The sequence below is a fragment of the Callorhinchus milii genome, unplaced genomic scaffold, assembly GCF_018977255.1.
Source record: "Callorhinchus milii isolate IMCB2004 unplaced genomic scaffold, IMCB_Cmil_1.0 Scaffold3, whole genome shotgun sequence".
NCBI classification, from domain to species: domain Eukaryota; kingdom Metazoa; phylum Chordata; class Chondrichthyes; order Chimaeriformes; family Callorhinchidae; genus Callorhinchus; species Callorhinchus milii.
In genome coordinates, this window is record NW_024704744.1 from 51,265,074 (window position 1) to 51,287,569 (window position 22,496).

Here is a 22,496-nt window from a genome sequence, read left to right on the forward strand (position 1 = left end):
AAGAGCTCCAAGCAGCACAATGAATCAAACAGTCTTACGCCCTTGATACCTGCAAAATTCCCTATTATTAACTGGACTACCAGGGCAGCAGTAATGAATGGATATGTCACCTTGTCTCACAAAGAAAGCAAATAAAAATATTGGGCAAGTCAACATCTAGCCTGCTTATACATGCCTGCTTATCACTAGCTCAAGAATATTATAGGCAAAGGCTTGGGTACAAACCGACTTGCACCTCACCTCTTTCTCTAATTGCTGAGGAATTATTAACGTGTTTAGGAGTGTTTCGAAAGGGGAGATGAAGGGCAGAGACTAAACTGGTAAAGGACAATGCAGAGGAAAAAATATTAAAGGAGAGAAATTAACTGTTTCAAAGAAAAAATTGAAATACAAGTTCCAATACCCCAACAGCGCTGTACTTTTGCCAGTTTGCTGTAATTAAACTGTCCATTTCTGATACAACATAAATGAATGCAATAGGAAGTCAGTACATATGCGTTTCACCCACAAAATATACAGTCAATTTACTTTACAGTATATTCTGTGAAGCGCTTGTCTCGAAGACATGATAAGGCGCTATATCAAATGCAAGGATTATTATATGGAGTATGGCAAACGAAATATGGGATTAAATTGCATAAAACGCACAGAAAACAAAAGTGCAGTGGAAGCATTTGCAAACAGGTTTATTATTAGCACTGTAGTTTTCCGAATCTATTGTTCCTTTCCCCATATCTAAATGGCACACACCTCATCTGTACCTCATAGTTCATCATTGTAGACCATTTGTGGCAGCTAGATAAAACTACAAAACAAGTTTATACATTTTAAAAACCTTTCGCTATTTTATTCGCAACTATTATTAAATACAAAGAATATAGACGGATATATTTCCCATTTATAATTTCATGTAAACAAAAGTAGCAGAAATGTACATAACAGATTATTTTTTCTCCAAATTTTCACCTGTCAATTAATTAAAACTGTAGTTTCTGTATTACTGATTAAACGTTGGTGCTAACTTATACTAACTAAAGCTCAAAATTCTTTCGGTCTTTTAACACTTGCACTAAAAGTGGTCCATCAGTTTCCGCTGACCCTTCACTGGTTGAAATGAATGACATTTTAAACGCGGTCCCAAATCCTTTTCCAGAGGTATCAGTCCAGGTGCAGGGTACCACACGGATCTGAGTTTTTGTAGTGTAAAAAACCTCTTCATGATTTGGAAAAAACACAACAAAAGGATTGCGGAATCAAACGTTCTCCATTTTCCACAGATGGTTGAAGCGGCAGTAAGGGCGCTCTGGTAAAAGATGGCATGTCGGTGTGTTAGACAACTGAACCTCTGTGCTTTAGAGTACGTCACTGTCACATTTTCAAAAACTGCTCATCCTGGAGCTGAAATGTCTCGCATTGGGGCCAATTTAGTAGCACACTCGATATTTATTACACAGAATGTGCCAGAGGCGAACCTGACCTGACATCATCAATGGTGACATCTGTGGCATTGAACGTCCAGCTCGGGCTACACTGAGATTTCTGTTTAGTAAAAAGCCAGGATTCTGCTAACCAGCGGTCGAAGGTTACAAGCCTGAGGTCCAACAAACCCAGTTTTTCGGGCACTGCCATTGACAGAGGAGTCAGCTTCCAGTACACTTGATGTGATTAACATTGAAGGCACTGCTAAATTGACCTCCATTAACTACATACCATGTTCCTCCCCCCCCAACCCCATCCTTTTTATTTATTGTACATGGTTAAGCTATCAGAATAGCAGTAGTTGGAAGTGTGTGCACCATTCTGTTGTTGAGAGAAAGTAGTCTGTAATTAGTTTGAATCATTATCTTCCTCATCCTCTTCACTGTCCTCAATTCCCTCACTGTCTTCCTGATCCTCCTCCTCCTCTTCCGTCTCAGGGATATCCCACTGTGGATGAGTTTCTGGCACATGTTTCGCCTCTTCAACTTCAAACTGAGTAGAAAAACAAACGTTCAAACGTTAAATGGGGTAAACAAAAAGTAGCAAAACGGGGGAAGAGGCGAGAAAAAAGGTACTGTTAGATAATACCACAGATCATATATATAATGCAGTATATTATGGCCCCTCCACGGTATACTAAATGCACAGTACAGTTTTAGTGATGCCCTGGCAATCGCTGGAATTGTTTCCAAGAAAACTCGAAGGCTTTTTTGTGTCTGACATGTGGAAACCCATCACCGTGCTTAATAGTATCCAAACCAAACAGTTTCATGCATCCTACTTACACATGGAAATTCTCGTGTATTGGAAGGCTTGTACAGTTGAAGGCTTCCTGTGGTGACATTACATGGTATGCCTCACATTAATCTGGCACTTGTACTCTCCTGGGCTAATTAAGCGATATAGAATTTTTCAGTCAGGACCCTGGCCAACTCTGTGATTAAAGGATCTAACTGCAAGTTAAACACTGTCAGCCCTTCTCACTCCATGGATACGCACCTCCAGTATAATGATTCACAGATGAAACATTGAAAACCAGCGAACTCTGATAGTAAAGAAACACTTAACTACTAAGAACCAAGTAAATTAATTTAAAAAATTACCTTTAATGGTTTGATTAAATCTAAACCCATGTAAGAATCAGACCTCAAAATCACAAAGTATTGATAATTGCCAGTTTTACACGGTGCCGAAAACTTCAATTCAATCTGGAAGAGAAAAGGTTCAATTTAAAAACTCCAGAATATCATGAGCTTCAAAAACAGTAGTTTTAAAGAATGATCTGACAATACATTTCTTCCATAAAAAGACATTTTCAGTTGTTTTAGCCCCATTATGGAAGTGTTTCCCAAGCTTTGGAACAATGTCAAAGTTCAAAGAATGTAATTCACTGCAGCTGATTGCTTCCACCAGTGATTGAATGTTTGTTTACCATTTCAGAAACACAGCACTATGCCCTGACCTCCCTGCAGTGTTGTACAGACATATGTTTAATCCATGGCGCGCACTGATCGACTGCAAAGGGTAGAGGTGCTATAATTGGCCTCAACACCTGGTTTAGAGAAAGATAGAGAGCAAGAGAGAGAGAGAAGAAAAAGAGACAGCGCTCCCATTCATGATTGCTAATCTCTGTGGAAAGTGTATACATGTTGATGTCAAGTGAGGAAAGGATAATGTTTGACTGCCCCCTGACAGTGAGTCAAGGCTCACTGAGGAAGCACAATGTACTGTGGGGCTGCTGGCACCTGTTGAAATTGTGACCCAGCATATACCAATGTTAGCAGCTGGGAAAAGAATATGTATATGGTACTTACTACAATTATTAATATCTATATAGCGCCTTTCACATCAGGAAAACATCTCATATAGCTCGCCTAAACTCCTAGCTGAGGAGGGAATGGTGGCCGAAAGCAGGATTTAATGATAAGGAAGCAGGATTTAATGATGAGTAAGCAGGGAGCCAGGCGGAGGTTCTGTAGAGCAGATCTCCAGAAAACAGGTGGAGAACATCTAAAAATGGATAATGGGGAGAAATGGGCAGGGACACGAGTAGAGGGAACAGCTGGCTCGGGAGAGTCCAGCAGACCAGAGCTTAGGTGAGGCAAGGCCTTGGAGGTATTTGAAAGTGAAGACAAGGATTGTGAATTCAATCCTCTGGGTGAAGTGAGTCAGCATAGCCAAGCGAGGATGGGGGTGATAGAGCCTTGTGTAGAAAGGCTACGGGCTGCAGAGCTCCAGATGATCTACAACCTGTGTAGAGAGGAGCTGCAGAGTCTGGTGAGCAGGATGTCAAAATAATTGAGGCTGGGCATGATCAAGGTATGGAGGAGGGGAAAAGAAGTGGAGAGGCAGGCAATGTTGCAGAGATGAGAACCTGGCTGTGGGGCTTAAAGGACAGTTGGGTGTCATACGGGACACTAAGGATCTGTGCCGGCTTTGTGAGGAAAAATGAGCCCCTGTGCAGCTCGATGTGGTGAGTGAAGTGAGAGGCGTTTACTAACTTTTGAAACCCAAGTGCTTACCTCCTCGTCTTGCTGAAGAGTACATACATGATATGGCATTGATATTAATGTTTGTGCTTTCCTGTCTGCAATGTACAGCCACCACCACTCCTGCTTCTCCTGTCACGAAAGAAAGTATTAAATGTCTCTGCAATTTCAGCTAATGGGTTCCCCCTTTCAAATAGCGAAACAACTATTATTTAATGCACCAGTTATCTAAAGTTCTACACACAAATGCTTCCACTTTTATGAGAAAGATAGAGTAAGTTTAATTCTCCTGGTTTGTAAATTACTTCATTCTTGTTTCAAACACCATCCACTATTCTGTGTGTGCGTGTGGTGCAGGCGTGTGCTCAGTGCCATGGTTGGTTGGTGGGGTGGGGGTAGGGGTGGTGGTGGGAGAAGAGTGTATTCCATCCCAGGCCTCCATTAACGCTGCTGACACTGCTGCTCATTGATGTTTGAGACCATCCTTTAAACTCTTTCCTTTCCTGTCAGAGAGTAATGCAGTGGCCAACATCACCATAAATATAGTGACACTATGATCATTAATCTAGCCCACTTACTCAGTAGCACTTTTTTTTCTCCCCCCCACCACCAAACCTCTGCCTTTTGGCTCTTAGCACTAATACATCTTAAGGTGCTGGAATGGCTCACTTGAAACCAAATTAAATATTTTTAGACAATGATTCAGAATTAAAACCCCCCAACAAGTGCAGCTGAGGTCAGATTTGCCCCAGTGTCGTGTATAATTCTACCCTCATATTGATTACTTCATTTCCTCTGACCTCAGGACCAGCTCTCACATTCCTCACTGTTCTGTTCTCAGCTTTATTCTGCACCACTTCCTCCTCCCCCACCCCCAACACACACAGGATAGGTTGAACAATACATCAGTGGAGATAGTCAGTAACTCCACTCAAAACAGCCATATGCCTTTCAGCGCTCAGCTCAAGAGTATTCAGGTCAACACACTAAACATGTGAGAACCCATCAAAAGGATCTTTGCACTAACCTCAGGGAAGTATAGAGTGTGCACTGGGTGGGTGATCTTTGATTTGGTCTCGAGTAGAGCCCGCTCTCTTCTTTGGATACTTTGCTGAAGTGCCTCCCACTCCTGTGGAGAAAGAAATAAGGGATTGAAATCACAAAAGACAGTTTACATACACATTCCGAACCATAACTTGTCGGGAATCTCTTACCTCTCAGTTCTGATTCAATTGGTCGCTCAAGATGAAGCTTAGCTTTAAGATATTGTTTTAAAAATGTGCAAACCTCTCTCCTCCTCCGTCCTGTGCCTTTTCCTACCATGGACAAAGAGGTGAACAAAGTGTGCTCAGTTCTTTGCAAAGGCCTCTCAATATTGGCTCCCAGCAGGTAACAGCCAAGTGATGACACTTTCCACATTTCCCTCTCAATGTGGGAAGCGCTGGGGATTTTCCTCAGAGAAGTACTTTCTTCTGATATACACAAGACCTGTTTGATCTCATCCTTTCGGATCACCCACCCTACCCTCTTCTCATTACAACAACTGACCAACTATGTGTATAGAAACATCCTGGAGTTTGACTAGAATCACCCCGAGCAACTCAAAATCTCAACACTTGTGTTGGTGTACCTGAAAGTAATCTTTTCAATTACATTTTGCATCTTATGCATTTCACTTATTTAACAGTAATTTCAAACATGAAGAGTCCTAATCTTTCTAATTATTCTCAATAGCTTTTGCATCCAAATTTCTTAAATTTGCATTACCTCTGGGACCCAGGAAGCTCCTTTTATAGCGGTGACTATTATCCACACAGGTGCAGCCCAACCAGAACATTGCCCAGCCCAGCCAAACCAGAGCACACATTGCACTGCTGATCATTACGGTGGGAGTCTGAACACAAATAATTCAGCAGTGTAGCCCAGCATCCTGTTTGTGCTTTGGCTAAGAAGCCAGACCTGCAAAAAGTGAACAATCCCAAACACGCGTCATCCCACAAAAACAAAACAAACTGGCCGAGTTGTCTTATAATTTGTTTTTGTCACCAGCACATAACAGTTGACGTCAGAACAGCATCATCGTGACCTTTTACACTACCCACAACTGGGTTTTATTTTGCCATATTCTTTTTTCCAGCTGATGTATGAAATAAACAACCTACAGACTTTTTAAAAAAAAGGAAATTGAAAAAATAGTGTCCCCATTTGTTGTGCGCAATTGGCTGCCGCGTTTCGCCCACAAATGTAGTCAATTCACTTTACAGTCTATTCTGTGAAGCGCTTTGTGACGTCTAGAAGACGTGAAAAAGTTCTATATCAAATGCAAGGATTATTATTATTATTATAGTGACGCCTGAAATGGAAGCAGATCAGTGAGATTTGAGTTCCTAGTTATGTCTGTGAAAAACATTATTTAGTTTACTTTCCTGAAGAGGTTAGTTCCAAAAACAAAAACTTTATTTAAATGTAACTGAAATCCATCTGCTTTTAATGGCAATAATATGTTGGAATGATTACGGATTATGAGCTGGTTGTAAATAGTTTTTGTTAGCCAATAAGCACTGATATCAACATTTCAGTGGGTCAAGTGCATGAGCTGGAACTCTTAAACCCAGGGTAGATGATAATTCTGGCAGTGTAAAGGTAATAAATATTTTCAGAGGAAGTAAAAGTGACTATACAAGTATCCTCAAGGTGATTAATTTAACTCAATTAGTACAGCAGGTGCCTAATGAGGTGCAGAACAAAACAAAGGACATAAATACACACCAAAAATACTCAAACTGCTTCCAGTGAGTTGGAATTTCATTTGGCTGTTTAAAATGATACCAACCAAAATCAGTCACAAAAACCTCTATCTAGCCAGAACATTCGGAAATCTCCCTCTTTTTGGTCCCCAATTTCAAATGCTATTCCCTGGCCAAATGTACAGACATACAAACAATCTGCTTTGTACATACAATGGAAAGTAAGCGACACTAGCCCATGTTGACTTGGCCTCTGACTTTCTCTCTTCCCTCAAGTGGGAAACTACATTCTGTGTGGCTATTCACAGCAGCTGAATTTAGATAGATAACTGAGTATCCGATCGTCACTGTGCATTTGACAATCCAGTCAACATCATCTGTGTATCCAACAGACAAGGTAAGATCAGTAATTCTCTGTGCATCTGGTCAGCCCAGTCTATAGGTCCATGTGTTAAGGAACTGCTGGGACAGACAAACCTGCCATCCAGGTCATATCCTTTGTTCACTAATCACCAGTAAGCACATAAGAACTTACTAAGGAAAGAAGACCAAGGTCCATCTAGTTCGCCTTCCACCATCCTGGCAGCCACTTGACATCAAAGCACTGTGCCACTGAACCATTAAGTAACCTCAAGCACAATCATCACAACAAACTGTGGCGTAAGCTAAAGGATAATTTTTTTTGTTGAGATATTTACTTTGATTCAAGAATGCATCCTTTTAACTGCATGAATGTAGCACTTTGCACAAATTTCTGTTAAACAGGACTCACTGCTTCATCGTCCTTCTCTCCATTAAATTCCTTGTCACTGTCATCGTCCTTGTCACTTTGGGAATCTTTGTTGGTTGTCTCTTCCTCAGAATCACTCCCTTTGTCTGATAGTTCGTCATCATCTTCCTCTCTGTTTGATGCATCCTGCGATGGAAAGAAATGCTAAATATAGTTTGGCCTGAAATTAGATTATGTTTTTTGTGCTAAAAGACAAAAGATCATGAATCGACCATAAAATCTTGTTTTGTTTTTAATTGGGTCTGCAAGTTAAAAAATTTTTTTTTTAAAATCTAGAGTATGTTCAGAGAGAGTATGAATTAAATTGAAAACATGAAACTAAGGTTATGTCGATACCAGATGCAGAACATTTCTTGCAAATACTTCTTAAAAGAAAATAATCCAAATGTATCATTGAAGAGGATTTTCTACATTGAAACAGAACCAGAGGATTCCCTGAATCACATGCTGCCTAATTGAAATAAAAGCTACTGCTATCATTCAACATCACCAACTTGCCCTTATACAGCACCTACTACGCGGGATACGTCTGAGCGCTTAACAGTGACTCCGAGCCGGTGGGGGAATCGGAAAGGAAGGTTTTCAGGCAGGACTTTAAAAAATGGGAGGGCGCAAGGCGGAGGGATTGAAGGAGAGTGTTCCAGAGCTTCAGGGCATAGGGGCTGAAAGCACGACCTCCAATGGTAGAGTGGAGGGTGCGAGGGACAAGCAGGAGGTTGGTGCCAGTCGAGCGGAGGCACCGGGTGCTGGAGTGGGGAGTGAGGAGGTCAGAGAGGTAGGGAGGTGCCATGGAGTGAATGGATTGAACATGAGAGTGAGCATCTTGAAGTCGATCCATTCAGTGATGGGGAGCCAGTGGAGCCTGGCCAGAGATGTGGGGATGGAGTTTGGTCCGGGTAATTATGCAAATGGCAGAGTTCTGAATGAGTTGGATCTTTTGAATAGTGGAGCTGGGGAGTCCGGCGAGAAGTGGGTTTGTGTAATCCAGGCGGGAGGTGATAAACGCATGCACAAGGGTTTTGGCTGCATTTGGGGTGAAGCATGGTCAGAGGCGGGCAATGTGGCAGAGGTGAACGAAGGCAGTCCTGGTCAGGGACCGGATGTGAAGGGAAAGCTAGGAGTCGAACCAGATACTTAGATTGTGTACTGGTTAGGTGAGTCTGAGGGCGAGTCCAGGAAGGTTGAGGAATTTAAATCCGCAGGAGAGAAGATGTTGACAGGAGCCAAAGAGTATGGCTTCCATCTTGTCCACCTTCAGCTGCAGGACATTTATGTCCTGGTCCAACCATTTTCATCCCTTAGCCCAATCCCACACATTGTTCTTTGCTGAATGGAAGATGCATGGAAGGTGCTGTGCAAAGAACGACGAGATGTGATTCGTATCATGGAAATAATTAGAGCCAACGACTGATGATCAAAAATCAAATCTACAGAAAACTCCTACATCTCATTTTAATCAAAAAGAAAGCAAATTCCTGATCAGAGTACAGTTCAATGCCATCAAATACTTCAAAGTGAATCAGGGCTCTGTGAAACTACCCCATGTGAAGGGTGCTATATAAACGCAAATTGTTGTAGTAGTTGAATTGTACAGATTAATTTTTTTTATTTGATTGTAATGGATATTAAATTACTTAAATGTTCCAGAAAACAAGAGCACATTTTAAAATACCATGAACTGAAACAATCACACCATTTCCCCATCATTAGGTTACAGAGACATCCTTCCACGCACATTGTGAAGTGCACAGGAAGACACGCGAGTGGAGACTGGATGACCTGAAAGCTGACTATTTTGTCTTGCGCATGTGAAGCACACAGAAAGCAATGTTGGTGGCAACCTGATGATCCAGGAGTTTTTTTNAAGCACAACTGCTGCCAAGCAAGCTGGCTTTGTACATGTGCAGTGAAACTAGCTATCGTGGCCTCACTATATGGCAGGGTGGGATTTTATGGATCCCAACTATCACCTTTACAACAAGACTCCACTGTATCATGCAGTCAGGAAAACATTCAACCATCTTCTACTGCCATCTGGAGGGTTTCAAACTAACAGACACATATCCACCACCTCCAGTTCAACTTGTATCCCAATGAGCACACGGCGCTCTGTTGGAGAATGTACTAAACAAAGCACCAAACTAAGAGATCAAGGAACTGGTTTTCATTGGGCATCTGCTGTGATCCAATTCCCTCCATCAGGCTTACCATCAACCTCCAAACATTCATTGTATCACAAGTGCCCCGTTTATCTAAACAGTTAAAAGTAATGCAAAATACCAGCAAAACCCATGCTAGCTGTTAGTTAACAGTTCATAGTATTTAACTTAAGCTTTTTTTATTATTAGAGCCTACAACATCAACTATCATTTAAATAGTGCACTTCAACAGGGGTAGAATCTTGGGAACACTTTAATCTAATGATGAAGGTAATCAGACAACACTGACCATGTCCATCTACCGTTAGGGCTTTAGCTCAAGGGGTTATGGTCAGGTCTGCCACTCGAAATCGCAGTGATTAACCAGACCAGCTGTTATTAATGGATACTATCTTAAACATAAAATAATGCAGTGTCTCATACATTGCCTGGCAATAGGGAGCCATTGGCTTGACTGTGTTTCGGTTTCTGCTTCTGCTGTTCTGCCGGCGGCTGCTGTGGTGTTGGAGTTGGTGCCTTTTTTTTGGCTGCTTTCTTTTTCTTAGATTTACTGGGTTTCTTGGCTCCTTTATTCTTCTGCCAAACTTTCTTTTTATTTTTTGCAATATTTGCTTGCTGACAAAAGCAACATAAAGTGGTCATAAATCCTTACAAATACCAACACTTTAGACACAAGACAAATATTCAATAGCAATTCCTTTGGAGCATAAAGCACTGAAATATTGAACAGCAAATAATTCTGCCACCTGTCTTGGAGTGTAAATATTTGCTTCAACAGAATGAGTTAGTGGTTGAATTAAAAATATATTTCGAAGAAAATGTAAAGCATTGAAAAGGTTTATTCGTCTTCATAAATGTTACTTCCACATGGAATTACAAAGACTACCCTTGTGAGTACAGCATTAACTTTTGATTTTGTGTTTTGAAACCAGAAGTGTACATTTTAAAATAATTTATTCACTTGTTCATACAACTACTTTTTATAAATATTGAAATATTTACTGTATTAACTTTTGAAGTGAAAATGATTGTGAACAAAGTGGCAAACAGTGAAGTAGTGACATAGGTGCTCTCATGGTACATGTAGTTAAGTGTGCGCAGCAGTATTAGGAGGATGTACCCTCAAGAGATTTGGGTGGACTATGCAGGAATAATCCTTCTTTGCATTTGATATATACCTGTATATATGTGTATATGTGCTCAGTTAGCTGATTTGAGTCAGACAATACAACAACGTTGTTCTGAGAACATGGGGTTGGGAAGTGTGGTGGGGGAAGATGAACTCTGCAGCCAATTTGCACATAGCAATGTCCCATAAACAGCCATGAAGCAAATGGCCAAATTTATCTGGAGGGTTGTTGGCCAGGATACCAGGAGGAAACTACCTTCTATGAGTAGGTAAATCTTAAGATAATATGGGTTACAATTAAACAGATTAAAATATTTCCTTATAGAGAACATATTTCTACATGGAGTAAAGATTATATGTTTAAGTGCTGAACTTACTGTCTCTTCGGATTCCTGCTCCTCTGTTGGGCAAGTGACCTGTTCTTGCTCTTTTTCAAACATGGTCTTTAAGGAAAAGTGAAAACAAAGAATACATGAATCCAGGACATGTCAGTCAGATGATCTGTCTAATCTGTGCTCTAATTCTTCTATTCAAGAATCCCCATTGCCTGCAAGTGGCAATACATAGCAAAATTTGTGAATGATGTATTAAGATTTAAATCAACATAGTTTTTGTATGATCACTTTAAAGCAATTATACAGATCCTCGGTGTTTGCTCAGTTAGCTGATTTGAGCAAGACAGTACTAAACAACATTGGTCTGAGAACATGGGTTGGGAAGTAGCTGTGGGAAGATAAAATAAAAATCAGCCAGGGCTCCCATTTCTGATCTTTTTATACGAGAAGAGGAATGTGCGTTCGTACATTGGGGAAAGAGACTTCCAATACTCGCCATCAAGGGTCACATGTGTATTGTATCTACTTGGGCAAGTTCCTGGAGGTTGTCCAACGCTTGAATGGAAGTTGGCCCATTAGAGGGAAGAAATTCCAACTGGGCCGAGATTTGTTCTATTTATGTAGCATTTCAGTGGGTCCAGAATTTGGCAAATTTTTAAATACAGCTTGAATTTTGAAGCAGGTTTTCCGTGAATTCTTTGAAAATCTACAGAAAAACAACTTCAAAGTTGAGATTGAATACAACAATTTGCTAACAAATTCTGGATAAATTCTGGACGCTCTCAAGTGCAACACAAGGTAAATCTAAATCTAGATGAAACTTCTAGCCACATAAGGAGAAAGTGTCTATTGTCTTGGATGGAATAAAATTGTCAACAGAATAAACACTTTCATGCAATGTTTTTGGAGAATAATTGCTGCTACTTACAGCCATGTACCCTCTGCGAAGCAACACAGTCACAGTAACTATAGACCCTGCCGTGATGTTACTGCTGTCCTCATCATCCAGAACTGCAAGAATATGAAACAAATCTGTAACTCATTTTCCCTTCCCAACCACAAATTCATTCCAAAGGGAAACAGAACTCAATATATATAGTAAACATTAATGCTTCATCCAATGTGTGAACCCCAATTGGATGCGAGGGAGGAAGCATCCATTTCCTAACACAGTAAAACCAGCTAGTGGGGGTTGGGGAGTGAGTGGAAAGTAGGTGATAAAAGACATATTAAAGAGTTTTTTTTTAAAAAAACAACCTAACAATATATGTCCCATTATAAACCCTGCCACAAACATTCACTCCCAATGACACTGAAACTCATATTATGCGTGTTTCCCCACCCCCCCCAAAAAATACACCACTTGGGGTAAATATTATAAAATACAAGGACATTGCTCTATTTAAGTAACATTTATTTTGGAAACTGGGATAAAAGAAGAAATACAGAAATAAATTCGGAACAACTTGGAGCTGTGATAAGTCAATATTTTTTTTTAAAAAATCAAGAGTGAACAACAACAAAATTACATTTATAGAGCGCCTTTCACGTCGGGAGGACGTCCCAAAGCGCTGAACGGTCAGCTGTCGGGCCGGAGCATGGGGGAGGGGTGGTGTAGGGGTGAGGGAAGGTAGAGAGTTCGGAGGGAGACCAAAGGCACGATCGAAGAGAAGGGTCTTGAGACCGGCCTTGAAGGATGCGAGGGAGGAAGCATCCTTGAACAAACCAGTTTATAAAAATCTGTGCTACGTGCACATCACTGGAATGATTAGATGAACAGATAAAGCTCTACCACACAGATCCTTACCTTGCAACTTGACCTCCATGCTAACGTGAGGAAAGTTACTGAGCACTGCCATGACTCCATCATATTTTTCCTCACTAAGGAAACGTAACATGCTGCGACGATCAGCATCCTTCATACTAACCAGGTCCTGAACTGTTCGGATTTTGTACTGTTTTGTGGATTGGGGGGCAGGGGAGATGGGCAGGGGATGGCGGGGAGAGGAGAAGAGGAAACGAGAGTGAAAAGAATTAGAAAAAGATGTAGATTTTTTTGCAATGAAACATAGTTTATTAATCTATTATTCCCTTACTGTAAGGACATTGTTTAATAGTACAACATCTGGCAATAAATCTGGGCAAAGTACATTTCCAAAGATGTCCTCTTGCACTCTATAACTACAAGTGTAGAGTGCAACTACAACTACAAAGTGTTAGCGCCATAATTGTAGGAAAGAAGCTTAGATTACTAAAAAGGGCAAATGACACCAAAACATTGGGACTCAATTAAGAAATAGCTTGATGGCAAGACACTAGCATTTGTATTATTGTAAATTAAATTAATTGGGCCAATTGGGACTTTCTATTGTGACATAGGAGAATATTATTATATTATTTTATGATACAATTTGACTTTCTTTAAAAGAAAGTCAAACTTTGGTTAGGGATGAGTGAGAATAGTGTTTCTCTGTGTCTTTCTGGTGCACAATGTCCTTTGGGATTCGAGAAGTGGCACCCGATCATGAACTTCACCCCACTTACTGAATCTCTTGATTTGTTCACCTACAAATTACAGTTACTACTTTACAGTAAATCTTGTGCTTTGAGACATCACAGGTGCAAGACACTAAAATATACAGTCAATTCACTTTACAGTATATTATGTGAAGAGCTTAGAGACTTCTCGAAGACGTGATAAGGCACTTGTCAAATGCAAAGATTATTATTTTACTATTATATCAAATAAGGATTCTTAGCATTTTATTTCTCTCTTCGGAGAAAATTCTACCAAATTACCTAAAATCCAGAATATCTACTCACTGGACATGGTGTTATAAGGTGTTTAAAATGGCATAAAAGAAACGCTTATGAGGTGCTGTAAAATGGCTGAATTAAAAGACCAAGATCTTTGTGTTCTGACTCAAGGCCACAAACCGTCAGCACAGCTATCCGCAAGTGTTTGAGTTGACCCTTGTCTTAATTTAACTCAATGTGTGCTACGAGGATGGTTAGGAACAACCTTATCAGTCAGTCATGCCATGAGACTATCACGTGATCACGAGACTTGTTCCATGAGACGAGCAGGTTCGCGTGGTGACCTCAAGGGATGACCTGATCAGAGGCTTGTTATATTACCCATCGCAGTATCATAAAGCCAAGGTCCAACTTACGTAAATTAGTTAACTCCAGCGCATCTAGGAGTGGTTGCAGAGAACAACAAGGATTGAAAGCTTGGACAAAGAAGACTGAAAGCTAGAAAACGCAAGGCTTGATCATTTGAAGAACTAAAGTTTGCTTGCGCTAAAGACAAAATGCTGAATCTGCAACTAAAGTTTGCTTGCTGTAAAGACAAAGTGCTGAATCTGCAACACTCAGTAGCATTGCTCTGTTTTATTAAGATAGTCGTGACACTCTTTTATACATGTATGCATAATTAAAGTTTGTTTTGATTAAAACATCCTGAGACTCTGACATATTGGTATTACCGAATCCAAACTTGTTTAGAGTGGTTGCAAACACTCTAACAATTGTTCAATCCTGTCCAGCTCCCAATATTTCAGGAGCCACCACGCTCACTGCGTGTCTCTCCACACTTTTCTACAACACGGAATCCTATTCTTAACGGGACATCCTTTCAGTTCTCTTCTTTCCCTTCTTCCCTCCCACCCAATCATAACCACAAATGTTTTACCTTTTTAGACCAGCAGTATTTAAGGTGTTCTTCTTCAAAGTGTGGAAGCTGAAGCAGAGGAGATTTAAAGTCCCACAGACTCTGCACCAGCATCTGTGATAGTTTCATGCAGTTCTCTATGGACTCCAAACGAGGAGCGTGGATCCCTAATCAAAATCAACACAGATTTTAATTCAAGACATCTTATAGCCAGAGAACTATTTGGACTAGAAACCCATGAGAACCCAAAAGCTCAACTTCTCTGCATTCTCTCATCTGGTCTACACATCTCCCTATCACCTCCACCCCAAGTGGAGTCCTGTAGCTCAGTGGTTAGAGCACTCGCTTTGCAAGTGAGAGACCTGAGTTCATTTCCAGGCAGGGCGAAACCTTGGGCAAGTTTCCTTACTCCACACGCCTAATAATAATCCCTTCAAAAACCAAAAACAATAATTAATTGGTCATTTTCAATCTACGACTGTTTGTGGGACATTGCTGTGCGCAATGGCTGCCGCGTTCGCCCACAAATATACAGTCAATTCACTTTGCAGTATGTTCTGTGAAGCGCTTTGGGACGTCCTCCCGACGTGAAAAGCGCTATATCAAATACAAGGATTATTATTATTACATGAATTATGAAAAAGAAAACACACAAGAACACACGTATGCAATGAGAAATATCCAATTGCTCAAACAATCTCCAATTTGTACAATCTACCCTGCAATGGATTCACTGCAACCCTTTAATTGCCCGAGAGAAATTTCTACAAACAAATTATAGCATGGAGGAGGGAGGCACTTGGCACATTGAGCCTAAACTGGTACTAGCCCGTCCACTTGATCAGATATTCATCCAGCCACTCTGAAGGTGGATTTACACTACAGATCTCTTACCTCCACGTGTGTTGGCCATCATGGTCAGCTGGCAGCCAACATTAATCATTTCCTGGAGGAGGCCAGGGCACTTCCGGATGACTAGCCAATAATCTAAAAAGGAAAAGAACAAATGAAAGCAAATAATGAGGCAACATTTTCAACACTAAAATGGTAACAATTCATCCTATAAAAAACAGTATTCAGGAAATAAAGACATAGTGTAAGGGATTGAAAAGCAGGGGAGGGGATGGAAAGGAGCGGAGGAGGAGGAGGGAAGAGTGGGAGATGGGAAGGGGAGAGACCAATGGAGGGGGCAAGGATAGAGAGAGGGAAGGATTTAGCAGGAATCTAACAGAATGTATTTTCAACATAAATGTCTTAAATAGCTTGAAAAACATTAATAATTAAACTTAATGTCATGAATGCTGCTATCCAGAACTAAATGTCAAGCCCCAGACTTTCTTTGCTCTCTTGGGCATTGATTGCACCATCGACAGGACGCATCCACTCAAAAGCATACAGGGTAGGTCCCCAGCTCCTTTCACCCCTGCGTTCTGCCTCACCTTCTTCCAAGGTATTGGTGATGTCCAGTCGGGAAAGATGTGCGTGGAGGAGAACTCTAGCCTTCACACTGTATGGTAAGCAAAACGGAAGCTCCTTCTTCTTTTCATTAACATTTCCAAGCTCTCGAATAAGCTGACAATCGACAGAAAAAAAAGAATGATTGCATTTTATTTCCGTGCAAAGGAAGAGCCAGAAATATATATTGACTGATACCATTTTATTGCTCAACTTACAATACATCTAAATGCTAAAGTATTTCAGCGATGCAGTGAGTTGCATCAGTGGGTGCCCTTTCAGGATGTGATCTGGATTTCAATCGAACCCAGACTGACATGATTTACTCTCCTCCCTCAACTCAAGGTTAAATGAAATGAGTCCAGGCATTTTCAACCCAGTGTCCAGGGGCACAAATCCAGTGTCCCAAACTTTCCATAACACTGCAGGTGATTCCAGTGTCACCCAGGTGGCCACTAAGATGAAACATAAAACTAGGAATCTGTAGAGTTACAATCGAGTAAATAGTAACAGATTATTCCCACTGGTCAGTAAATTAGTAACACATGGGCACAAATTTAAGAATCACAAACAAAATTAAAGGGGAGGTTAGAAAACATTTCTATACATTAACAATGGGCGGAACATGGAAGTCTCTCTCTCTCCAGTCATCACCTTAAAAACATCATAACCCCATTTTGTAAGGATGCAAGGAGTGGGAAGTGGAAATATTATCCAGGAAGAAATTAGCTTTATTGCTCTGAGTTTGGGATTTCGGAAAATAGAAGGACAGAGGAGTCTAAATCCGGTTTGAGTGAATGCACCAAAAAGTGAATCATCTGTTAATGATTCCCTTCCAACCTTGGGGAAAAATTAGCTCAACAATCAACTGTTGCACTGTCACAGATCAGTCTTTCTCCCCCACCCCCAGTTTCTAACTTGGGACCTCATCAGGTTAAGAAAAAAATTAATGACAGATCCAAACTCTACCATTGCCAGGGACGGTCAGTTGTCAGTGATGTCTTACCAGAGGTATTTCGGTGTTGTCCGTCGGTCTCATGACTGCTTCCTTGCTACTCCGCGGATCAAACTCAAAGGCAGCAGTTAATACCATTATAAGGCCTGGCAGCGAGGAAACAAAAGTTCTTTCAGAGCTGTTCAGAATTGGGAGCAAAGTGAGCAATACAATACAAAATTACATTTGTATAATGCCTTTCACATCAGGAGGAGCAGGCGAGAAAACAACTGGAATGTGAACTGATTTGGAACAAGTTTTACATTTTAATGCATCATAAAAGTTCATGTGCATCTCTTTCGGGAATAGTGTTTGATTAACATCATTTGTAATAAATTGCTGATCATAAACTTCTAATGATCACGTCAGTATCCAAGTGGGACTTTACTTGGGAGTTTAATATAATAATCCTGTCATTTGATTGAGCATCTTATTGCATTATTGTAATGTCTCAAAGCAGTTCACAGGATTTTACTGTAACATATGGTGACTGTGTATTTGAAGGCAAATGTGGCAGCTAATTTGTATACAACGATGTTCCACAAACAGCCCATGACCAATTTTATTTGGGGGGATTGTTGGCCAGGATACTGGGAGAAACTCCCTTCTCTTTTTTAATAGTTCCATAGGATCTTTAATGTTGATCTGAACAGAAAGATGGGACGCCCGGCAATGTGCCAGCATTGTACTGGAGTGTCAACCTTGACAATGAGCTCAAATTACCAACATAAGGCTTGAACCAACAACCTCTGACTCAGGGTCAAGAGAGATACCAATTGAGACAAACTCACACCAGAATTATTTAGGGATGCAGAGCAATTTTAGGGCCAAGATATCACTAAATGTAAATTCCTGTTTCAAAGAAGCAACGATCTTCAGAGAGAAAATCACCTGCATTCCTTAACCATGCCTGAACAACGGATGGTGCAACTAACATAAGGTGTTGGGGTGGGAAGAAGGGGAAATACAAATAGACAGTAAATCTTGAGAATTCAACTCAATAATAAAGTTGGAATCTTGTGAAACAGGGACCTGTACTGCACTCTTGTGTAAAGATGGGCCAAAGACAAAGACATTTTAAATATCTTTTTTTTAAAAAACTTACGTTTCATATTCATATTGGGAGTTCGGTTCATAAAATGCATGTAGAGTTGTGTTGTCTGAATAAGAATCTGGTCACCACTGTATCGAATGGAGCGGTACCACCACGTTCCCTTTATGTACAATGAAGGAAACAAAGGACAGATGTAAGTAAGGCTTTGCAACAGAGCAGTAATGAGCAGAGAAAGCACCAGGCACAGAGACTGCCTGGATTCAGATCCACAGGCAGCAAACAAGTCAGCAGGACAATGAAAATGTGCGAGCAAGGCTCAAAGTAGCCCAAAGACTCACCACAACCACAGGAAGAATCACCATGAATGCAAATCCATACACAGCCAAGACCTACGGGTTTAAAAAATACAGACATTGTTTTGTGATATGTAATCTGGCACCGCTTCATACTTTAAATTATTACAAATAAGAGTGACCTTATAGGAAAACAACTTGTGGTTGATCAGCTGCGTTTCTCTGGTTTCTTCCAAAGGAAAGTGCTTTCTAGTTGTGGGGCACCTTAGCAACGGTCTGTTTGAGATCGGGGATCCGTCACATGGGGAAACGGAGGCACAACCGTGCATCATCGCACGTTATGCTAATTTATCCATATCACCGTGAGAGCCATACCATAGTGCATTACCACCATGGCAACAGATGTAGCCAATTGTGCCTTTTGTAAGGTATGTTGATTTGCACCTTCATATTTGTTAAGACAATGACAATTTCCTTAAAAGTAGATACACTTCTGGGTTTCCACAAATCTAACACGAAACAAAACATCACTGGACATTGATCCATAACTTGTACTGGATAAAGCAACGTGGGCCACCAACAGCCATTTCACTTCAAATAAAACATTAATTTTGATTTTCATTAATTTGAGTAGGGTTCGACTCCGATGCTGCTTTTAGTCAAAACATTTTTACGCTGATACTACGTAAAGCGCAGTGACCTTCACAATTTGGGAATAAGGAAAATAAGGAATGTGATTTCCATTTAATATTCAATGATCTTATTCAGCCCATTTAAGGTATCTACTTTGTTAAATAAATTCTTGACAAGATAAGTTTAACACTTACCTTGTCAAGCTTGCATGACTTGATCGAGTTATTAAAAACACGGAAGCCCAGCCCTTCTGAATGAATCACAACTTACCAGCATAGAGTTCTTCTGGTCTACAATCCATGATGGCAGGGCTATGCCAAAAGTAGTCGCTAAATAGAAAACAAGGAATTGTTAATGTAAGCCCAAACACAAAGCAACCCAACAATACACATAACTATGACTTGGGCAAATATCACACAATACATTCATTCACCTGTATTAATCCCAAACTTCATATTGAGCACCATTGAGACTAAATGATGCTGCAAGCGATAAAGGGAAAACTGTAAGGAACAGAGTCATCCCATTCTGTTCTTGTGCACCTCTTAGGCTCTTGTTAGACAGTGGTGCTGGTGAATGCATTGGAGTAAGTCAAAAGATATTTCTCTTCACAGTTTAGTACCCTTGTAGGTAAGCATTGGCTGATGATATAGGCAACAACAACAAAAAAGTTGCATTTTACATTTTGCATTTCACGCCAGACGATGTTTCTGAGTGTTTAACAGTGGCAGAATCCAATACCGAGCTAGGGGGAGGGGGAAGGTTACTGTAGGCATGGTTGAAGAGGAAGGTCTTCAAGCGCGACCTGAAATAGGGCAAGAGAGGGTACGGCGAAGGGATTGAGGGAGAGTTTCACAGCTTCGGGCCGAAGTGGCTGAAGGCACAGCCACCGATGGTGGGGTGGATGGTCCGGGGGACAAGGAGAAGGCCTGAGCCAGTCGAGCGGAAGCAGTGGGTAGCAGTTTAGGGAGAGAGCAGGTTGGAGGGGAATTCCAGATTGTAAAAGGATTTAAATACATGAGCGAGGATTTTGAAATCGGTCCACTCTGTGACAGGGAGCCAATGGAGTTTGACAAGGACAATCAAATACCTTGACAGGGAAAATCAAAGAGAGGGATGTAATAATAATCCTTGCATTTGATATAGCGCCTTATCACATCTTCAAGACACCTCAAAGCGCTTCACAGAATATACTGTCAAATGAATTGTGGGCGAAATGCGGCAGTCAATTGCGTACAGCAGTGTCCCACAAACAGTCGTGGATTGAGTGACCAAATTATTATTATTAGGTGCTTTCAAGAAAGGTTGGGGATACAGGAAGGGAAAGGAGGCAGAAAGAAGGTCTCAATCTGATCACCAGCTACAAAGGGGAGAAATTCGACCTGGATCTGGACTTGCACATTTTTGTATTATTTGAAAGCATGCTGCATTGGGCAAATTCTTAAATTCAGTCTTAATGTTAAAGCTTTTTTTTGGTAATTCCTAGGAAAAAAAAGGCTTCAAAATTAAGATTGACTTTAAGAATTTGCGAAATTCTGCATTCTAAAATGCTAAGAAAATTTTGCAAGTCTAGCCCCATGTGGACTTTCTCCTCCAACACAGGCTATACGTAGATCATTACAGTGGAATCATTTTCTTAACCTTTGTAACAGAAAGCAACTTCAGAAGTCACAAGCATGATATTCCAAGCGCATCCTTGCTATGGCTTCTAAACAGATGAAAAGTTACAATATTTATTCCATTTAATAGATCAAACTTAATATTCATTCCTGAATTTGTGCCAAATTATAGCAAAGTAGAACCCATCCAAGGAAGGAGATTTTTTTAATATAGAAAGATGCTGGACTGGAGGTATGAATGATAAGTGAACGCTTCTAAGGAAATAAATTATTATTTCAAAAATGTAATTAAAAAGGTTCAACCTGAATTCATGTCTGTGGTAGCACAGATCTATGGTATTAACAAGGATTCTACAACTCTTGTCTAATCAGCAATTTCTCATTAACCATAACACACCTCCTCCACTTTATTTAAAAAAATTCTCAAGCCTTGTTTCATCAATTCTTCCACCAAAATGTATTCTTGTATCAATCATTGTGTTAAGCTGATTCACAAGCTTTTCTATACAGAGCAATTCTTCCTCTTGATCCCAATATAAGAAAAATCTAAGAAGTGAGATTTTATTGTAATAGTCGAGCAGGATTAGACCTTGCCAAGAGCTCAGGTAAAGCGTTTGTTCTAAGAAAGGCAAAGTACCTTGCGGACCATCTGGATTGCCAAATTCTTCCCAATTTTTGCGCGATTCTTCATCTGTTAAACTGGAAGAGAAGATAACTGCAATATTAAATTAAACTAGATATACTTTATGCTTCTGGTAATTTAATGCAGAAATAGACTTCAATACAGGAGTAAGGGTTGGGGGGTGGGGAAGAGAGCTAGGTATGGAGTGCCTCCTCCTTTTGCTTAACTGACTTAAAGAGAGATACTAGACGAGTCTTCCATAGCTGCTTAAAGAGATTCCAACAGCAATGGAGACCATCTATATCTAGCCTACCCACCAGCTTCATCAATCGATTCCTTAACATATCTACCGCATCAAATAACCTGAACGCTATTATTTCTGGGAACTTGTCTAGTTGCTTTCTAGCACCACAAAGGCTGGTAAATTGGCCATGGTATATCACCTGACTCAATTGGTGGCACATTTGTCTGCGAGTTAGAAGTTATGGGTTCAAGCTCCATGTCAGGACTTTGAACTCACAGTCTCAGCTAATGCTGCAAAACAAGGTTGGGTGTGAGCTTCAATGTTGGAGATGATATCCTTCAGGTAAGATGTTAACCCGAGGTTCCATCTGCCTATTCATTGGATGTTAAGTTATTTCTCTGTGTCATGGTCAACAAACCCTCAATTAAAATCGGTTATTCTTTTCATTGGCTGTTTGTGGGACATTGCTGTGCATAAATTGACAGCTGCGTTTGTCTGCAAAATACACAGTAAAAGAGCCTGTGAAGCACTTGGCAATGTCCTTCCAATATGAAAGGTGCCAGATCAAATGTAGGGATTATTTATTATTTAACTTAAAACATTTCCTATCAGGTAGACAAGATACTACAGCAGCAACTGTGTACATATTAGGTGACATTGCCACAACTGCAAAGACCCATCAGTAAAAGTGCCTTTTGAAACAATGCCATGATATCTATTTGTTTTTTAATGACACCATGCATTTTAGACAAGTTATCAAATGGGGAGATATAATTGCCCT

General features: G+C 40.5%; 1 protein-coding gene across 1 annotated transcript in view; it reads right to left on the reverse strand.

Annotated features, from left to right (window-relative positions):
• Nucleotides 1–660: 660 nt before the first annotated feature.
• sec63 (SEC63 homolog, protein translocation regulator) overlaps nucleotides 661–22,496 on the reverse strand; it is a 47,786-nt gene continuing 25,950 nt past the window's right edge. The window contains exons 5-21 of the mRNA XM_007892897.2: nucleotides 21,487–21,548; nucleotides 19,501–19,559; nucleotides 18,643–18,693; nucleotides 18,356–18,464; nucleotides 17,263–17,357; nucleotides 16,241–16,373; nucleotides 15,696–15,788; nucleotides 14,823–14,968; nucleotides 12,936–13,083; nucleotides 12,057–12,139; nucleotides 11,171–11,236; nucleotides 10,088–10,279; nucleotides 7,488–7,631; nucleotides 4,996–5,097; nucleotides 4,002–4,100; nucleotides 2,583–2,687; nucleotides 661–1,971 (exon numbers count right to left, since the gene is read on the reverse strand). Coding sequence (XP_007891088.1) covers nucleotides 1,828–1,971; nucleotides 2,583–2,687; nucleotides 4,002–4,100; nucleotides 4,996–5,097; nucleotides 7,488–7,631; nucleotides 10,088–10,279; nucleotides 11,171–11,236; nucleotides 12,057–12,139; nucleotides 12,936–13,083; nucleotides 14,823–14,968; nucleotides 15,696–15,788; nucleotides 16,241–16,373; nucleotides 17,263–17,357; nucleotides 18,356–18,464; nucleotides 18,643–18,693; nucleotides 19,501–19,559; nucleotides 21,487–21,548 — 1,831 coding nt within the window. The 3' untranslated portion in view covers nucleotides 661–1,827. The remainder of the gene's footprint in view (nucleotides 1,972–2,582; nucleotides 2,688–4,001; nucleotides 4,101–4,995; nucleotides 5,098–7,487; nucleotides 7,632–10,087; nucleotides 10,280–11,170; nucleotides 11,237–12,056; nucleotides 12,140–12,935; nucleotides 13,084–14,822; nucleotides 14,969–15,695; nucleotides 15,789–16,240; nucleotides 16,374–17,262; nucleotides 17,358–18,355; nucleotides 18,465–18,642; nucleotides 18,694–19,500; nucleotides 19,560–21,486; nucleotides 21,549–22,496) is intronic.